We start from the raw sequence: 19,397 nt of genomic DNA, 5'->3' as shown, positions 1-19,397 counted from the left end.
AGCCCCTCCACCTTGGGTATGCACTCCTAGCTTAGCACTTGCTCCCTCCCCAAAGAATCACGTATCAGCACTTCGCTGGTCATCAGTGCTTAACCAGAGGGAAAGGGAGGCAAACAAGGTTGCTGGGGGCAGCTTGGCACTGCCCAGCTGCCCAAGCAGCGGCAGCACTGCCTCTCCTGCTCCCAGGCTTCTTCCAGGCTCTCTCTTTATCCAGTTTCTGTCCCCTGAGGCTTTCAAAATCCAGCCTTAACTTGTTCTGGACACGGGTGAAAAGTGGGGCAGAGGGCTCCAGGGCAAACATAAATGACCCTCTCTGCCCTGCACACTCCAGCCCACCTTCTTTTTACCTCCTCGGGGGGTGGCTGCCTGCTCGGAGGAATGAGTCACAGGTTAGGTAACTGGCACAGTGCAATTAGCAGCCCTGGGCACCAATTACCAGCTGTAACAGCCTTGTGCAAACCCTGTAAAGTCACTGAGAGCAAGATTTCTCCCTCCAGGGAGGGGATTGTCGAGGTGGCACATGTGTCACTCTGGGAAGTCACCAGCACTGTCCACAGTGGCCCCCTGCCCCAGCAGTTTCCTGGGACCATGCTCTGTACGAGTTAGCTTTGAATAGGATTTGTAATGTTTTTTGGGGCCATCACTAATGATCCTGTGCCTGTGTCCCACCTGTGCCTCCCAAATGATTTCCTAAGCCAGAGCTGGGAGGTGCTGCAGGATGCCTTGGAGCTATAGAAGCTTCCTTTACAGGTGCCTGAGGCTGCTGGCATGTGGCTGGAGCACTCAGGGAGGTTAATTTCTGGTTCAGGAGCAGTGGCCAGCCATGTGAGCAATCCCAGTCACACCACATTCACATCCCTGCAGTAATGTAAGGCCTGAAGGTGAATGACTCCCCCTGTGCCCCAAATCAGTGTGAGAAAGTATCAGTATTCAAAGGGATCTAAAAATAAAACCTGCAGGGACCCTCCAAAGGGATATGGGAGATGCTCTTGAGATGTTCTTGCTTCAGGGGAAGGCAGGAGACTGAGAAATACAGGGGAGAAGGAGGAAGAAGTGGATTCAGTAGTTTCTTCCTTACAAAAGAAAAAAGTAGCCAGGGACAGGGATGGTGTGAAAGTGTGTGTCTGAGACCTGGAGAAACTGAGCACACGGGTTTAGCCCTGCAGGGAGGTTTTCCCTGTGTGCCTGGGCAGTGTCTGTGGCTGGACGCACGGTGGGAGTGTGGAACAGAGGGACCCTGGCAGGCTGCCCTGCCCCTCTTTTCTAAGGCTCCATGATCTGACATGTGCATGAGGCGGGGTGCCCTTTTCCACACCCCCACCAATTCTCCTGGGCACCAACTTATTACTTTTTATTTTTATTTTTTTGGCATGCTGAGATTGGATGCCCACAGCTTGTCGCTCCCTGAGGAGGCGCTCTGATTTCGGCAGCTTATGTAGAGCACTACCATCCTGCTGTCCGCACTCTTGCTGCACAGGGAAGCTGAGGTGGGGGTATGGATGTCATCCCCCGTCCTGGGCTGTTGTCTCTCTGTACCCCTCTGGCTACTCTGTAAAGTGGCCTACAGGTAGTGTGAAGGGGGCAGCATGGTCACCTACCCTATATCTAACTGAACCAGCAAAAGCACGCAGCAATCTGTGGTGCTGACCCCCAAATTTCCCTTCCATGGTGGTCTTTGTCCTTGGGAGGGGCTCCCACACCTTTTTGAGGGTCTCTGATATCCCCACCCCTTGTTGGCAACCAGAGGGCTGGAAGTGAAGGTGGCACAGGGGTGACCAGTGGTGAAGGCGGGGAGTGGGGAAGGAGCTGGAGGTGCCACTTTGCTGCTGTGCCTGCAGGTCTCTGAGGTTTTCCAGAGAGAAAGGACATCCCCTTTCCTTGCCCAGAGAAAGGGAAGCGTCACCTTGGACAGCATGAAAGCCACAAGGGACACGTTGCTGAGCTCAGCTCTGCTGCAGGGGACAAGGAGCTGGGTGGGATATAAACTCTGCGGTGACACTGCACACACCCCCGCCATGCTCCCCCAGAAGTGTTCAAGGCCAGGTTTGATGGAGCTCTGAGCAAACTGCTCTAGTGGAACGTGTCCCTGCCCATGGCAGTGGGCTTAGAACTGGATGATCTTTAAGGTTCCTTCCAGCCCAAGTAATTCTATGATTCTACAACTGAAAGGGAGGCAGCAGGCCCTTCCTCCTGCTTTTGGTTGCTGGTGTACCTGTTCCTGTGCTGCCACCTGGGCAGCAGAATGTCCTTGGACATCCTGGTGGTGATGTGAGGTGGGGCAGAGGGTGGGGATTGCAGGGCTGGAGGCCAAGGAAAAGGGACCTTCAGGAGCAGAGTCATGGTTTAGGGAGATGGGTATCAGAAGCTTGAGACTCTGAGATGTGGTGGGAGGTGGGAGGGACAGCAGGGAACACACGACCCTGCTGTGGGGAGGCAGGCTGCGACTAAAAGGCAGGGGCAGCAATTCAGACGTGTGTCCATAGGAAAAGTTTGGGGCTGAGGGAATTCCTGGGAAAAGTCGTTCTTCCCAAGAACAATATAGGAGCCCGCACCTTAACTTCACCAGAGCCCACATCAGTGTCACCCTCCCCTCCTCCCTCAAGAGCAGGGGGCCGAGCAGGGCTGCAGAGATCGGGCTGGACTGTCACGGAGAAGCGGGGAAATCAGTCAAGCAACAGGTTTGTCCTCCCAGCTCTGCCCGGACCGGACCGGGGATGCCCTGGTGAGGCAAGCCCACTGTCAGACGCAGGTCTCCCCCCTCTCCATCCTTCCTCCCCCGGGCTGGCGCCCCGCCCCGTGCCCGGAGGCGGGACCGGGGCTGGCAGGAGCCAGAGCTGCGGGAGGGAGCAGGTGGAGAGGCAGCCCCGCCGCACGCTGGACCGGGTCCCTGCAGCCGCCGCTCGCCTGCTGCCGGAGCGCCTGGCTCGCATGTGTGGGCTGGTGTCTTCTGGGCAACTGATGCCTTCGGTCCAGACTTCCCACTCGTGGCTCTGATCTCCTCGGCCGCCCCCTCAACACCCAGCCTGAGACACTCGGCCTCTCTGTCGGGAGCGGGGATGCTCGCTTTCCTCCTGGCAGGCTGTGCCAGCCACGTGCCGTCGCCTTGGAGTGTTTTCCCGTCATGTGTCCCTGCCTCGCTGGGCCACTGAGCCCTCCGTAGTCTGTGAAAATCCCCCCTGCTTCACCGGGATCCTTCACGTCTGCTGACTCTTTGGCTTCCTGGTCTTTGCCCACCCTGTTCCTTGACCACATCCTGTTCAGACCTTGCTCTTGACTAATCCTGCCCCTTCGGAGGCTTCGAGAAGAGCAGACAGCTTCACATGGAGCTACAGGCAGAGCTTGTCCTTGTTCGGTAGGATACTGGCTGCGGCGGGATCGATTGGGAGCCATGGGCCGTCGGCTCATCCGTGGTGTCTCTGGGGCCGCAGTCTTCCTTGCCAGCGTGGCTCTCCTCTCCATGCGGCACCGCGGGGCTCGGGACGCAGCTCAGCACCCAGGGGTCAGGGAGGGGATGCTGGAGAAGCCAGAGCAACAGAGCGGAGGGAGCCCAGAGGGAGCTGGTGGCAGGGGGCAGAAGGACCTCAAACCGCATCCTCCGGAGGAGTACAGGACTGAGGGAAGCCTGACGCTTGGGGACATTTTCATAGCTGTGAAGACAACCAAGAGATTTCACCAGAGCAGGATGGAGCTGCTCCTGGACACGTGGATATCCCAGGCCAGCGAGCAGGTGAGTGTGTGGATTCAGACTACAGAGAAGGTGTTGGTAATGGCGATAAAAGCCAGAGGAAGGGGAGGCTGGGCACTGTAGTGCCCCCCGGGACTTTGCCTCATTTTCTCTAGTTCTCACTCCACATTCGAAGGGAGATGCTACCTAGCAAAATGTTTCACTGCTGCTTCATGGGAAAGCTTGGCAGAGATGCCACACCAGAGTGAATGCACAGACCATCCCGTGTCTGTATGAAATGGTGGCTTTCTACCTCCTAGTGCCATGAGTTTGCTGGGTTTGGAGCTGACAGGCTCCCCTGGCCCTTCGTCAGGATGCCTACACGGTGCCTGGGCACCCATTGCCCTGGAAAGAGGCAGTGCAGTGGGCAAGAGAACAAGGCAGGCAGGCTCCTGCAGGACCTCCTGTAGCCAGCCCTGTTCACTCCCCAGCACATCAGCACAATCCATCCTTTCCTTTCTTGGGCAGATGCTTTCATGTGCATGATCTTGAAGTGATGCGGGTGTATTTTTGATTTTAATTTTCTTTTTTTTAACTGGGGGCCCGATGTTTCCATCCTTTGCTAAAACAGAGTTTGGAGAGTTTCCTTCCTGTTAGAGGAACTGATGTGGGGCACCACATTAGTGGTGCTGTGCAGACCGGCTTACTGGTGGGCAGGAGTACTCCCCAGAGCTCCGGCGCTTTTCTCCCTCCCTCGCAGAGTTGCTCCTCAAGAAAGAAGAAATCCTGTGGCTGCCCTGAAGGCTGGGGTTTTTTTGCCTCTGCCTGTGTGTGATGGGTGCCTCGAAGGCAAATTCAGGCCCCAGCGAGGCAGGGGGACGGGGGCGGAGGTACTGGTAGGAGAGCGCCTGAAGCAATGCGGGGTTTTCTGGGTAAGGGTGGTTTTCCACTTCGTGGTGCTGCAGCTCTCTGGTCTGCTGCGGTCGGCACAGGAAGCCGTGTCCTATTTTGAGCATGCTTCCTCCCCTGGCTGTGTGTCCCTCTCAGCATCTGAGATGCCCTGCTTCCTCCTCCAGATGCACTTCTCCTCTCCGGCTGGCTCCAGCCCAGCAGCTCCTTGGAGAAACCAAACCCAACCACATGGCTGCACTGGCATTAGGATATTGCTCGTGGGGCCTTCCCAGTGGGTTTTAAAGGAGTAATTCACCTTTCTTTCCCTCCTTTGTTTGACAAACCAGTGCCTGGCCATTCTGCTGATGACAGGAATTAGCTATTAGCTCCCCAGATTCTTCTGATCCCCTCTGACATGCAAATGATGTCCAAACCTGGGAAGAGGTGTTGAATTTTCCATGCTGCTGCCAGCCTCTGGGAAAACTACACAGACTGAGCAGGAAAATAGGAAGGAAGGGTAGAGTGGGAGTGTCACTCATTTTTAAACAGAGTTTTTTCAGTGTTACTAATTTTTGTTGCAAGTTCAGTATTTACCTCCCCCCTCCTCAGTTTTCTGTGTTTTTCTTCTGCTTTTTTTATGAAATGGCTTTGAGGGAAGGGGAGTGGGAGCAGAAAGGGAAGTAAAGAGACGTATATGAAAGTCAAAAACTTTTATTTTTTAATATATCCCTGCTTAAGGGTTTTTTTAGGTTTACAGGAAATGGTTGGTTTTGAAAATTTGACAATATAGAAAACCTCACTTAGCAAAAAAAAAAAAAAAAAAGAGAGATACAGGCTTTAGGAGCCAGTCCTGGAGAAATCCAGGTCTCAGAAGTCCTGATGTGCAGAGGCTGCCTTCTCCTAGCGCTGACCCAGCATCTTACTGTCTCGCCCTTACTCATGGCTGGAGACCAATTCAGTGAATCTTTCTCCACCAGTGGCCAGCAGGGAAGTTTTAGCAGCTGGCCGTGTTGCTGATGCCAAGCCTGGCTTCGGAGCTGATTACCTGCATGGTTTCCTCCTGGAGGAAGCAACCCAGACCTTCCAGATCAGGCTTAGGTGACTGTAACAGGAGGCAGGAACAGCTGTGGCTTTGATGGCAAGGACAGACTGTATGGGAGCCGAATTAAAAATCCTCTGTGTTGGACTCTGTTGGGGTAGAAAATAAGAGAGATTGTCTCTGAAACTGTTCTGTTTAATCTGAAGACGTGCAGTTGGTGAGAGATGGGGAAGTGTGAGGTGGGCACTCTTTGCTGGACCATGCTCTGCCTCTTGAGAACTGATCCATGACAGACTTCCCATGGGATATTGATGTGAAAGTCATTTTAGCAAAAGGCTTTTCCTCAGCAAAAGCTTAATCTAAGCAGAAGTGTCGGTTCTGATGATTGTTTAGGCTGGGCATAATCTGGGAGTGATTTACACTCTTGGCCCCAGAAGTTTTGATGGAGATAAGTCCAGCTTTCTGGTGTGAAATGGCATTTTGTTTGGTAATGTGGACTAATTCTAGCACTTCTCCTCCTTTTAGAAGCCCACACATCCAGCAATGAAACCTTTGAATGGCCCATCCTGAACTGGCTTTCAGATTTTCAGTGATGTGAATGCACCACAGATTTTGAATTTGTTCTCTGTGCAGGACACAACTATAACCCTGCTGAAGTATTTGCATTTTGGAGAGGGTTTCTTCACCGAGAAGGGGTACCCTGTGAGCCTGGGAGATGAACATGGCCCTGGGTTGTCAGGTTCCATATCTTTATTCCCTTTTCCTAGTTTTTTCTTGCTAGGCTATTTCCCCAGTTTGGGGTGAGGAGGTCTCGAAGTCTAGCATTTATCCATTGCATGGGCTCTGATGTTCATGAAGATCTGCCAGAAAAAGCTGTTTGACACAGGGGCTCCATATCACTGCTTGCACTGCTGTCCAGCAGACATCCTTTCCTACACTGACATCTTCTCCACTCCAGAATGGAGGGATACTTTCTGTGCTTCGTCTCTGGCAGCAACTGCTGTTCCAGGTTTCCCACCCTCAGGCATATGTGGGATGAAGAGACATGGATGGAGGCTGTGTGTGCTGTTGTGACCTTTTTTTGCGTTTCTCGAGCACAGACAGGTGTGCCATGGAGATCAGAGTTTGAAAGAGCCAGAAAAATCAGACTTGCCTAATCCCCACACTCACAGTTCCCTTTTCCCAGTTATTTTGGACAGTCTGGTGTTGCCTGTGGTGACAGTGTACTTTCATCCTTGGGTTCCACAGAAACGTGTTGGATGTCTGCAAAAAAAACCCGTTTCCCATCCTGCATCAAGAGAAAACTGGGAACCTCAGAATATTTTTACAAGTAGAAAATTTGGAGAAAATGCAGATTGCTATTTTAAGTCAATCAAATGTGATGTTTGTTAAGCACGTGATATCTAGTTAGTTTTATATCTGTAAGCAAGTAATTTCCAGCAAAAATATTTCTTGGGTTTTTTTTTTTGAAAATGGCAGAAAGTTTCAATTGTTTCAGGTTTGGTTTTTTTTTTCTTAAGATGAAAATATTTGCCATAGTGTAAATTTCTAACTCTGACATGCTGGCAAGGGAAATCCCATGCTGCTGACAATCCCTGCCTTGCCTGAAGGTTGTGATATGGTCCCCTGACCCAGAGCAGTTCCTTTACCTGAGACTTCGCTAATTGCTTCTTGTCACATGATTGCCTTGAAAGTGCTTTTAACTAAAAGACTTTACTGGTGGGGCGGGGTGGGAATGTGTGCGTGTTCCATTGCTGCAGCTCAGCTGGTGGAGGGTAATTCACCCAGCGCTGTGGCTCATCCGTCTGAGATCATGAAACCATCCTGCTGTCTCTGCTTGAGCCAGGTGGTCTCTGAGGGTCCTTCATTACCTTCTTTTCATGTACACAACATTTCTCCTGCTACGTCCTCTAGAGAGGGTTCTATCTCCCAAGTGCTGGGTGGGTGTGGGGAGATGTAGAGACTGTGTCTCCTTGCCAGAGCCTTGGGGAACAGTGATGGCTCCTGGAGCTGTTGTCTGCCTGCCTTGTTCCCTTTGTGCCTGCGCAGGTGCTGTGTTTAACCAGCCTGTGGGCAGCTGGTGGGGAGACTGTTTATGGCTCGCGACTCCTTTTTCATTCCATGAAAGCTCATTTTCTGCCTGAAGAAAGCTTTTCTCCACCAGCCCTGATCCTCGCCTGGCTCTGAAGAGGGGGAGATGTGCCACATAATGGCAGCAGGGGGGATTAGAGAAGCCTGGGAGTGGAGAGAGAGGAGGAGGAGGGGGCAGAAACTGGCAGGGGGCTGTGCACACTTCATGCACAAACAGATGTTCTTTTAACCCAAGCTTAATTTAACCACAATGCTTTAATTTTTGTACCACTGACACCTAATCCAGGGCTATCTTGCCCCCTCACTCAGTGTCATGGATCCCCTGTTCCCTAGGCAGTGGGATGGGGGTGAAAGTGAAGCCACACAGGCGCTGAGGATTGTGCACTGCAGGAAGGGGGAGCACAGCCATGCTTCTGTTCAGCTGCTGCCTGGGAGTGGGTACAGCAGCAGAGGATGGAGTGAGGTAACCATGTTGAGTGTGTCCAGCTGTGGGAGGAGGAAGTGGGCAGCCAGGAACAGCACCAGCTCCATCCCTGAGAGTAACCTCTTTTCCTTGTTTCCCCAGACCTACATCTTCACTGATGAAGAAGATGATGCCTTGAAAAGGAGAGTGGGTAATGACCTGTCCTATGACACCACCTTTCCACTCCACCTTCAGCCCCTCAGCTGCCCTGGCCTTGAGAGGGGGTCTGCTGTGAGGGCTGGCTCTCCTGCTCCAGCACTGCCCACTGAAACACGCCCCTTGCCATGTCCCGTGGGAGGGCCCCAAGCTGTGGTGGCGATGATTTGGTGAATCTGGCTTACCCCAGGGCACGCAGCCCACTGGAGGCAGGGTGCTGTCTGCATCCATGGGTAGAAGCAGCCCATGACAGAGCCCCTCAACCGCTGCCCATGGTGGTGAGCAGGGTGGGTGTGTGGATGGCAGGCATCCTGGTCTTGGCCAAGCTGCTCGGCTTTGTCCAGATTTCATCTCCTGGTAGGGGGAAGAGTGGAACCCATGTCACCATGGGCTCAGATGCCTTTTGGGGGGCTGTGAGGAGACTGTCTGTGAACAAACCCCTTCCCTCCTGCCCAGATGTCCTCTCTGTGACTGTGCAAAGTGGGCTGGCTCTGAGCTTTCCCTCCTCTGGCAGGTGGCCACGTGATCTTCACCAACTGCTCTGCCGAGCACAGCCACCTGGCCCTGTCCTGCAAGATGGCTGCAGAGTTCGACGCCTTCCTGGCCAGCGGCCTGAGGTGAGGCAGGGCTGCCCTGGGGGGACCCCTGAGAGCAAAAGGCACCCTCCTTACTGCAAACTTCTCGTGTCTTCCTGTCTCCCCCAGCTGGTTTTGCCACTTGGATGATGACAACTACCTGAACCCTCAGGTGCTCCTGAAGCTCTTGTCCTCCTACTCGGAGACGTGGGATGTTTACCTGGGCAAACCCAGCCTCAACCGACCCATCTGGGCCTCTGAAACGCTGCCAAACAATCAGACGGTACAGCCTGTGGTGGCGGTGTGGGGGCAGTGGGTTGTTCTGGTGCTCTGGCTCACACTTGTCGTGGTTTAACCCCAGCCAGCAGCCAAGCCCCACGCAGCCACTCGCTCACTCACCCACCAGAGGGAGTGGGGAGAGAATCAAAAGGGAAAAGGTAGAAAACTCATGGGTTGAGATAAAGACAGGGAAAGCAAAAGCCATGCACACAAGCAAAGTAAAACAAGGAGTTAAGTCACTGCTTCCCACAGGCAGGCAGGTGCACAGGCACCTCCAGGAGAGCAGGGCCCCATCATGCGTAATGGTGGTTTGGGAAGACAAACACCATCACTCCAAATGTTCCCTCCTGCTCCTCCTTCTCCCCACATTTTATATAGTAAGCATGATGTCATATGGTCTGGAATATCCCTTTGGTCAGTTGGGGTCACCTGTCCTGGCAGTGTCTCCTCACAACCTCCCTTGCACCCTGTCTCCTTACCCATGGGTCAGTATGAAAGCAGAAGAGGCCTTGGCTCAGGGTAAGCCCTGCTCAGCAATAACAAAAACATCTCTGTGTTGTCAGCTCTGTGTTCAGCACAAATCCAAAACACAGCCCCACACCAGCCCCTGGGAAGAAAGTTAACTCTACCCCAGCCAAAACCAGCACAATATTGCAAGGAGAGACAGGTCCCAGCAGGAATGGGGAACAGCTGAACACTTGCCATCTTGTCTGAACAGGGCTGTAGGTGTTGAGTAAATTTGATCATCCAAGGGGCAGAGTCTGACGTTGTTGCTCTGCCTTTGGGTACGTGTCTGACAGGACACCAGCCTGCCCTAGGCAGCCCACCTGTTGCTGCCAGCAGGAGGAGCTGGCCATTCCGGTTATGAGGAGGTGAAAATTGATGCTGTACTGCTGGCAAGTCCATCTTCTGGGCAGCAGTCAGGGGGCTGGGGTGACGATAGGGCTGTGTTTGTCCTGACATCAAAGCCAGGTTTCCAGCATTCCCATCTCTGGGAGAATGGTATTGTCTGAGCCTCTGCCACTGATTTTCTCTGGTGTTTCTCTCCAGAAATCCGTGCGCTTCTGGTTTGCCACAGGAGGGGCTGGGTTCTGCATCAGCCGTGTGCTGGCAAGGAAGATGGTGCCCTGGGCCAGGTGAGCTGGGGAGCAGGGGAGCCTTTGGGGATGAGCAACATGGCTGCACATTAATTCCTGGCAGTGTCAGACCTGGATTTGTGCATGTGGTGTTTGCAGAGGGGCAGAGTGCCACATGCTGCATGTCTGCAAGGTGTGGGACTGGAGGAAGGATGTAGTGGGTGGGCCTGCTAACTGATGGAAAACTGGCCAGAGCAGGCACACCAGCAAGCATGGTCATAGGATGATGTACTCCTCTCTCCCCATCTCCTTAAAGCTCTTGGTTACTCCCCACGCTCCTTCCCATCCCTTTTAGCTTCCTCTGATTCTTCTAAGTGATTTCCCTATCTGCCTATCTCATCTCCCCTTCACCTGCCTCTTTCCAACTTTCTCTACTCTCCCCCTGAGCCAGTTTTCTGTTCCCTCACCCCAAACAGTCTTTGGTTTCTCAGGGTGCCCACTGTCATTTCGTCAGCTTGATGCATGGTCTTGTGCTAGCCTGGCCTACAACAAGATGATGTATTCCATGATGCCCTGGGTTATACCACAGGCTGAATGCTTATACACTGGTACGCACTGGCTGTGCCAGCCTTAACCAGATCTGAGCATACCCAGAAGGACACATCTGATCCACACCAGGTGGCTGCTTTAGCCAAAGCCCATGAGATGTATGTTATGGTAGGCTCAGTCAGGAGGATGATCTGTGATCTAGGGTAAAACGAAAGTGGCACCAATAGATAATGCCTAACCTGGCCTGAAGTCTGCCACTATTGTTTTGAACTGCTTAAAACGCATTTGAACTGGCTGGGGGTTGTTACAGTAGACAGTGCTTCACACTGTGTAACTACTGCCAATACAGAAATTTGGTTTAGCCTGTCATCAAAAGGTGGCCCAGTATGTGGTGTTACATTGCATGGATGGCTTATCCAAGCTGCATGTCCTGTTTTTTCTTCCTCCTGGACCTGGCCGTGTGCTCCCACTGATTCTCTTGTGGTGGCTTGTCTGACGTCCCCAGGGGCTCAGTGCACTTCCCCAAACAGGTGGGGAAATGACTCAGGGAAGTCTGTAAACTCTCTGCATCAGCTTAGCAAGGACCTGAGCATGTATTGGGGCAGCACCTGACAATTTGTGGGGGAGCACGGCTGGGAATGGTGAAAGATCAAACGTGTTCCTGAATCTTTGCAGGTGGAACTCGGGGATTTCTTGCCTGGTTACAGGATTTACTCTGGTTTTCAGTAATCTCCTGCACAAATGGATGCCTACATCTGCCCCTACCCTTTTCCTAACCCATGCAGCCCTACTCTCTTCCAGTGGCAGGAACTTCCTGAGCACTTCCGAGCTCATCCGCCTGCCAGATGACTGCACCGTGGGTTACATCATTGAGTGCAAGGTCGGTGGGCAGCTGATTCCCAATGCACTCTTCCACTCCCACCTGGAGAACCTGCAGCTCATCCCCAGCTCTCAGCTCATGCAGCAGGTGAGGAGGGGAAAGGAAGCAAGAGGGAGGTGTGTGAGGAAGGAGAAGTAGAGGGGAGCTTACAGGCACATGGTTCCACTGATGGCGCTGATGTGCATTGGATCAATCATCTACTTGTCTGGGGAGGCTTTCCTGACAAATGCTTCTTTGAAATAAGGAGCAGATGTTGCCTGCAGCACAGCTGCCAGTGACAGTGCCCTGGGATCAGTGGTGGGGAGCACATGTGTGGGGAGTGACGGGAGGATTGAGGGCATCCCTGGGAGAATGTGGCACACGGACAAGCAGAAATGATGATTGATTAGGAAAGGGCCTTTGACATGGCACTGTGTCTGCCTGGCAAAGGACTAGTAGGGTGGACCATCATGGGAAGGAAGACAGGAGAGATGTGGAAGGCAGAGGCTAAGCCAGCAGAGAAAGGACTAGAACGGGAGTTTCTGTCACCTACAGCAAATTCCTTGCTCCTGAACTCACCTCACCCTTTCTGCTCCTTTCTCACCACTGCTTTGTAGGTCACCCTCAGCTATGGTATGTTTGAGAACAAACTTAATGTCATTGAGCTCAGCGGCCCCTTCTCGCCCCAGGAGGACCCCTCAAGGTATGGGGCATGATGCTCTGGGTGTTGCTGCTGTGTGAGCCCTCAGACAACAGGCTGGGAGGGGGAGGCAGCCCAGCGGGGTGCAGGAGGGCAAGAGAGAGGGACAGAAACCTTACAGTCACATGGCTTATGGGGTGAGGGGCACCCCAGCATTAAGCTGATTGTGAAGGCTTATAAACTTTGCAGACCTTTTTGGGTGAGTGGGAGGAAACAAAGTGTTCAAAACATTTTATTTGGACAATTCCTAAGCCGAAAGTATTGCTGTTTATTTCCCATTTTGAGGCTGAACAAGCTAACCTTTTACCTCAGGGACAGGAGCAGAAATGTTCTTTTAAACTCAGGAAAGGAAATTCTGCTTGCTTTTTCCTTTTATGCTTTGCTGAGAAAACTGAAGGGAAAAAAGAAAAAGGTTCACTTCAGGCTGACTGCAAACAAAACTGTTCTTTGATTTACCTTCTCCTCTTTGAGTGAACAAACCTAAAGTTGTTATTTGCAGAGCATGAGTAGGAAGATCCTGGCTGGAGATAGCAGGGGTGGGAAGCAGCTGGGTGATGAAAAGAGCATCAGCAGAACCACGTAGCAGGGGCTGGTGCAGTGCCCATCTCCCTGCCCGTGATCAGGGTGAGCTGTGGGCTTTGGCTGCATGAGCTGGAGCTGGATTTGGGTACCAGAGGGAGGCTTTGCTGAGAAAAGACATCGTGGGGTGAACAACCAGTCCTGAGCTCTGTGGTGCAGGGTGGGTGCCTGATGTGGAATGGGGCATAAGGGAGAGGTCCTCCATCTTCCAGCTGTGTGCTGGTGTAAAAACTGTCCTCTGACCTTACTTTGCTTTCTCCCCAGCAGGTTTCGATCACTCCACTGCCACCTCTATCCCGACACCTCCTGGTGCCTGCAGGCTGTTGGCTGGTGATGCCTGAGTCTTAGCTACAGTGAATCCTGGTGACACCTGTTCCCCTCTAGGGAGTGGGACACTGAAGAAGCTTGGTGCTCCCAGTTTCACCTTTTCTGTGGTGGTCTTGGGGCTCTGTGATGGCTTTCTTGGTCCTCGCTCAATACTGGTGACACAGGACAAGAGACAAGGTCTGATCCAAAGATGGATAAGATGGGCTGGACACATGAATGAGCTTCTCATCTGTGCTGGGATACATGCAAGGGATGGGAGCAGTATGCCTTCTGGGCAGATCAAGGATTGGATAGTGGCTACTGGGCATCTTGGTAGAGATGAGGACTTGCTGCTGCTGCTGCTCTGTGCCCTGGCTGCATCTTGCTGGACTAGAAGGGCCCTGTGTGTGTGTACCCAGTGCCCAACTGAGGGTGGCTGGCAGCATGTCGTGGCTCCAGACTCTGTGAACAGGGCCTCTTCCTCTATATCTGCGCTTTCCCTACTGCCCACACTTTGCAGCCACAGACCTGCTGAGTCTCTGCATAATCAAAGTCCATAGAAATGGAAAATGTGACCACTTTTGTGCTGAATGAATCCTGGAAAAGCATAGTCCTTGCTCAACGGAGGGGAGATGGGCAGGAAGTACAAAGAATCAGGAATCCCCTGCTCTGCTGGGACAAAAGAGAGGGTGTGTGGTAAGGGAGCCAGGAGGAAACTGAGCGAGATGGGGTTGGTTCCCGCATTGAATGTTGAAGGTTTGATCTTGTATGGTGCTGCTTTATTCCTCTCCTTTTACCTTCTTGATGTGGGGTCAGGATAATCTCTTGCTCTAATTACCAACCTGTCACCTGAGATTAGACTCCAACTCCTGTCTGTGAGAAGAGACATAAAGGATTAGAACTGGCTGAAAGAGAGGAGAAAGGAAGAGATGGAGAAGGAGCGCTTGGGAGCAGATTAGAGGTTACAGCTTTATAATCTTTTCTGTCCCCAGACGAAAAAATTAAGTCATGAAGAAACGGCAAGAGCAAGGCAAAGAGCTTTTTATCTCTGTGGGTCTTTCCTCCAGATGCTAATAGCCGCTTTCTGCCTCCCTGCTGTCCCTGCTGTGTGCAGCAGGGGGAAGGAGCGGGCCCAAATAGGTTACAAGCTTTCTGGCATGTTTGTGAAGGGTCCTTTTCTTAATAAAGGGCCCAGTGTGAAAGCTGGGCAACGGTCCTTGCTGGGGAAGGAACTTAGTCATAATTTTGTCCTTGTACACACGGTTAAATAGCTGGGGGAGAGTGTTGCAGGGAAAGTTGGAAGGCAAAGGGGCTGTTTTAAATGGCAGGTGGTACCACAAACAGGTATTTCTCTTTAAAGAGCATTTCAAAACAGACTGCTGGGATCTGTGAGAGATCCTGTAATCTCCAGATGAAAGGACAAATGCCCTTTCTCTAAGGAGCTGCTCAGCTTTGATGCTGCTGATGTGACTAAGCCTGCTGCTGGTGGGCTGGAAGAGCCAAAGGCGACTGTCACTGTGGCTTTGCTGTTTTGAAAACTGGCCACTCTGTCACCTCCTTCCACCCCCTGAGCACCAGCATCTCCTACACAGAGCACAAGAGGTTTAAAGGAAAGGCGTCAGAAAGACCTTCCACCTCTGCAAAGGGGGATCTAGAGAGGAATGAGCACTTTAATTCCTGGAAAAACAGAAGGCAGGAGCCTGTAGAGCTGAAAGGAGGTTGTAGACAGGTGGGGGTTGGTCTCTTCCACCAGGCAGCAACTGACAGAACAAGAGGGTACCGTGTCAAGCTGTGTCAAGAAAGGTATAGGTTGGATATTAAGAAACAGTTTTTCACAGAAAGAATAATCAAGTACTGGAATGGTCTACCCAGGGAGGTGGTAGAGTCACCATCTCTGGATGTGTTTAAAAAAAGACTGGACATGGCACTTGGTGCCATAGTCTAGTTGAGGTGTTAGGACATGGGTTGGGACTCAGTGATCTTGGAGGCCTCTTCCAACCTTGTTATTCTGTGATTCTGTGTTTTCCAACCTGGTCGTTGTTACTGGCATTTAGTCAGCTTGTGTAGCAGCACACAGCCTTGCTTCCTTCTGTCGCACAACAGGCCTTTGAACTAGAAGCTCATCCTGAGCAGGCAGAGGAGCAAGCTGATGCCAGTGACCATTCCTTGAGTTGTGCAAAGCCCTTGGCTCACACGGCTGTGCCAGCCAAGAATCCACAAAACAGACACACAGCTATTGGAAGGGGGATGCAGCACCAAGAAGTCCTGCCCCACAGAACAAGTGGTTGGGTTTGAACTCAACCAGGAGATGAAATATGCTTTTGTGAGAAGAAATGAATCTTCAAGAGAAACCTACACTTTTTGGATGTATCAGTTTTCCCCATTCAAACTTTCAGCTGATGTTAATAGAGACTGAGTTAAAAAGTTGGTCGTGTCTGTAGATGTCCCGGTGACAATCAGAGCAAAATGCGATTCGTTTGAGGAAACTGGTACAGCAGCTTCTCTTCCCTGAGGTAAAAGCAAAGCAGAGACACTGAAAGCTCGCTTTGGATCCTGGCCTCAGCTGGTCTGAATTGACATGGTGCCTTTTGCATGGCTGAAGATCAGATGTTTAATGGGTTGAGTCCTTGAGTGGCTGCATGGGGACCCGTTTAAGACTGGGCTTCGTTGCTGGAGCAGTTAAGTGCCACTTTTATGGAAAATATCTTGTCTCATAAGGAAACAGAACAGATGAGAAGATGTCTGGGGCAGGGCATCTCTTGGGCTGTAGAGAAGTGAATGACAGAAAAGTCCTGCTATGCCTGTGACGACAATACGCTGGAAAGAAAATAGCTTCTGAGTTGACAAAAGAAACCAGGTTTTCTCTAAGAACAGAGAGACAGCTTAATGGGACATTCACCACATGAAATCTGATCAACGTTAAAACATGAGTTAAAATTAGTTTCAGGAATGGTTCCTGCCCCTGGGGCTAGCTGTCAGATGTTGTGGTTTTACAGTCTCATTTTCCTAGTTTATTAAAATGTTTAGCTGCTTGGGAAAATGAGAAACAATCTCATGTGAAACTTTTCAGGGGGCTGTCATTTTTTATTCTCTTTCTCTTGATGTAACAAAGATTTTGGAAAGGTTCCACTGGGTCTATTAAATTTGTATTTTTTTTTTTTTATCTCTACCTTTCTCTAGCTCTCACTTCCTTTTCTCATTGCAGGGAAAAAAAACCCTCTCCCAAGAACGAAAAGGAATGGAGACATGGTCTTTTTATTTTACTGGGAAAAGTGGGGTCAAAGTCAAGGGTGTTGGCATGACCCTGCTGTTGTACAACATTAAGTATAGTTCAAGGTTTCAAGTATAGACACCCCTGCCTGCCCAACACCATAGCAACCAACACTATTAATGATGTTTAAACTGTATCCTGAAAATTCAGAAAAGGGAGAAGGAGGGGGGGAAAAAGGCAGTTACAGTATTTGAAATGTAAAATATTAAGTAAAGCTTTCATGTTAACAATATCTTTTCTTCACTTTCCCCTTAGCGTGAAGAATTTTTATGAGAAAAGCCCTATTTGACAGTGCAAAAAAAATGCTAATAACTATCCTTTCTTTAGGGGGAAAGAGAAGTTAGCTGAAATAGGTGGGAAACTGCAGTTGTTGCTAAAGACTTGAAGGGGAGAGAGAAGAATAGCAACATCAGACAATGGTTCTGTCTCTGGTGCCAACTCCTCTTAACAGCTCTGCTGCCGAAGAAAAACAGATTCCTGAGCCACTGTGGGATTTACCCAACGTGTACCCACATTGCAGCCTTCAGCTCTCTCCCCAGGCTTCTTGCTTAACAAGCAGCCATCAAAAGGCGAGCAGTTTATTAGACAGGAGTCAAAAGATGAGAAATAGGAACAAGAAGAGAGGAGATTGGAAGGAAAGAAACCACCAAGCGAGGCCTTGGAGGAGCACGGGAATTTTAGTAGTGCATTGAAAGTGCTGTTTGGGGGCTGCCCAGCCAGAGCAGGAAAGGGGGTGTTGCCTGGCCCCCCAGCTCTGGATGTTTTTTTTGTGATCAGGGCAACTGCAGCTCACCAGTGCCACTGAGGATGGCAGCCTGTGAGACAGAGTTCACCATGGAAGAGGTGAGATCAGTTTGTTTGGCCCTGAACCTCTTCTTTTTTTAATAACACTCCAGATAAGTGAGTGTCTTTTCATCAGTGTTAATGGTCACTTGCTTGCAACAGATTTAGCTTCTTAATTTTGATACTTCTTCTGTCCTTGTTTACAATGCAGGCTTTTCAGACAGTCCAGAGTGGGATCAGCAGCTCTTTTGCTTAATTTGTTAAATTTCTTTTGTCTTCGATCTCTGAAAAACCAGACTTGACAGCTGGCTCTGCACACTTCTGGGACAGATGCAAAGCTGAAGGAGGGTGGGTGATTACTCCATTCAGTAAGTGGATGGTCACAGGGAGGCATGGACCATCCTTATGTTCTTCCTTGAGGAACCTGCTAGCAGTTGGTGCCAGAGATGGAATCTCAGACTAACTGGAACTTTCTCCTGTGCCAAATAGTGCTCATCATGTGGCTCCACTGAAGAGGATGCAAGTGTTGCCATAGACATAAGCAAGGCCAGGAAGAAGAGCATCATCGTAGATGTTCAAGTAACTGTGCCCGTTCTCACCAGCTGATGCAGGAATTTTTCCTGTAGACTCTCTGCCTAAATACTTGGGAAGTTAAAGGAGTGCAGAACTGAGATCTTGTTGCTCAGATGGCATTGCCTCTTTATGGCTGTTCCTTGACAGCCTGAGATTTTTTTCCCTTCCTGTTGGATCCAGCTTGGACTCCAAGAAAGCTGGGAACTTATCCCTCTCCCTGTTTGAACTGTAAGTGATTAATTACAAACCCCAAGAATGGGCTCCTTGCCTATGTCTTGTGTTTAAATTGTCTTCCAGGCTAAGGAGCCTCTTCTGATTTTACAGCTGACTGTGCCTTGGTTAAGCCTCTCTTGGTTTTGTTGGGAGCTGCATCTGATCCATAGTGAACTTTAGGAACAAATTAAACAGGATTTGCTGGCCCTGGCCCTTCTGCCACCGCTTGAAAACAAGACAGTGTTGATTTTAGCAGTGTAGGAAAAAGAAGTGCAATGGAACAGGGCATTTGGATGGGGAGAGATGCTGCTATTCTGAAACCCTGCTCTCCCCATCCCACCCCCAGAAGTGGGGCACAGAGAGAATCTGCAGCTGGTGCCTTTGGCCATGCTGTATCAGATGGAGGGTATGCCATAGAATATCCAGCAATTGCACTGGCAGAGAATCCAGCAGCCTGGTTCTGAGCCAAGGCAAGCCTGTGCTTCGTGCTGGACAGGGTGCCTACTGTGAATTACTTACAAGCAGAGACAGGGTGGGGAGGGAGGGGAGGGCTTGCAGGATCAGTGAGACAGTATTGTCATGTCTAAGCAGGGAGAAGAAGATGGTCTTTGGGCCAGGGAGGGGCAGAGTTCAGGAGCAGCGTTTTCACCAGAAATACCATGAAGATCTGAAGGATGTGTGATATAAGCAGATATAATATATGAAGGGAGAGGTGAATGATGAAGCAAGTGGTTTGGATAAGAGAAAGAACCAGAAAAAAATCTACATCGTCTTCATGGCTGTGGTGGCAAATGGTGGCCTGATGACCAGTACCTTGGAGCTTAGGGGGTCACAAAAAAGAGGGGAAAGCCAGAAGGAAAAAGGCAAGGACTGTCTTCCCCTCCCCACACACTCGTTGCTGGTGGTGGTTTCTCACTCGTGGTGCCCCCAGTAGCGTAGGAGGAGACATGGGGCTGGCAAAGAGCGCCGGCTTCTACTCTGTGCTGCATCTGCTGCCTGAGCATACCCCATCTAACTCAGCTCCCATCTAACTCAGCTCGCAGAAGCAGCAGGCTGGGGCAACGAGCAGGAGGGATGTGCTGACAAGAGTCTGCCCCTTCCACACTGCCCCACCTTTCCCACATCACCGTCAGCTTTGGCTGGAGTGAGGCTGACTCTAGAAGCTCTCTCTGCTTGCCATGGTGTTTTTTCTGCAGGGGAGAAGCTCCTCTCTCGGCTCTCTGACAGGCTTGTTTCCCAAAGGCATGGTGTGGGGTGCAGACAGACAGGGTCTTGGTGCAGCTTGTAGGGAGAGCAGGGCTCCCCCCACCCCCTCTCCTTTCTCCCTGGC

The 19,397-nt window shown here is 51.1% G+C and overlaps 1 protein-coding gene across 3 annotated transcripts; it reads left to right on the top strand.

Moving 5' to 3' along the window:
• Window positions 1-2,166: 2,166 nt before the first annotated feature.
• On the top strand, window positions 2,167-18,269 carry MFNG (MFNG O-fucosylpeptide 3-beta-N-acetylglucosaminyltransferase). Of its 3 annotated transcripts, none has more exons than XM_048300836.1 (8): window positions 2,167-3,727; window positions 8,251-8,299; window positions 8,819-8,921; window positions 9,009-9,051; window positions 10,209-10,294; window positions 11,585-11,750; window positions 12,260-12,345; window positions 13,186-18,269. In XM_048300836.1, exons 1-8 carry the CDS (start codon window positions 3,389-3,391, stop codon window positions 13,253-13,255), a joined length of 942 nt encoding a protein of 313 aa, XP_048156793.1. In that variant the 5' UTR covers window positions 2,167-3,388; the 3' UTR covers window positions 13,256-18,269. The 3 variants fall into 3 exon arrangements, with proteins under 3 accessions (XP_048156793.1, XP_048156791.1, XP_048156792.1); XM_048300834.1 differs by having other exon boundaries at window positions 2,168-3,727; window positions 9,009-9,162; window positions 13,186-18,268; XM_048300835.1 differs by having other exon boundaries at window positions 2,170-3,727; window positions 9,009-9,162; window positions 13,189-18,266.
• Window positions 18,270-19,397: the final 1,128 nt, after the last annotated feature.

Source organism: Corvus hawaiiensis, chromosome 4 (assembly GCF_020740725.1).
Source record: "Corvus hawaiiensis isolate bCorHaw1 chromosome 4, bCorHaw1.pri.cur, whole genome shotgun sequence".
Lineage (NCBI taxonomy): Eukaryota > Metazoa > Chordata > Aves > Passeriformes > Corvidae > Corvus > Corvus hawaiiensis.
The sequence above is the reverse complement of the archived record's forward strand: the minus strand, read 5'-3'. Positions and strand labels throughout refer to the sequence as shown.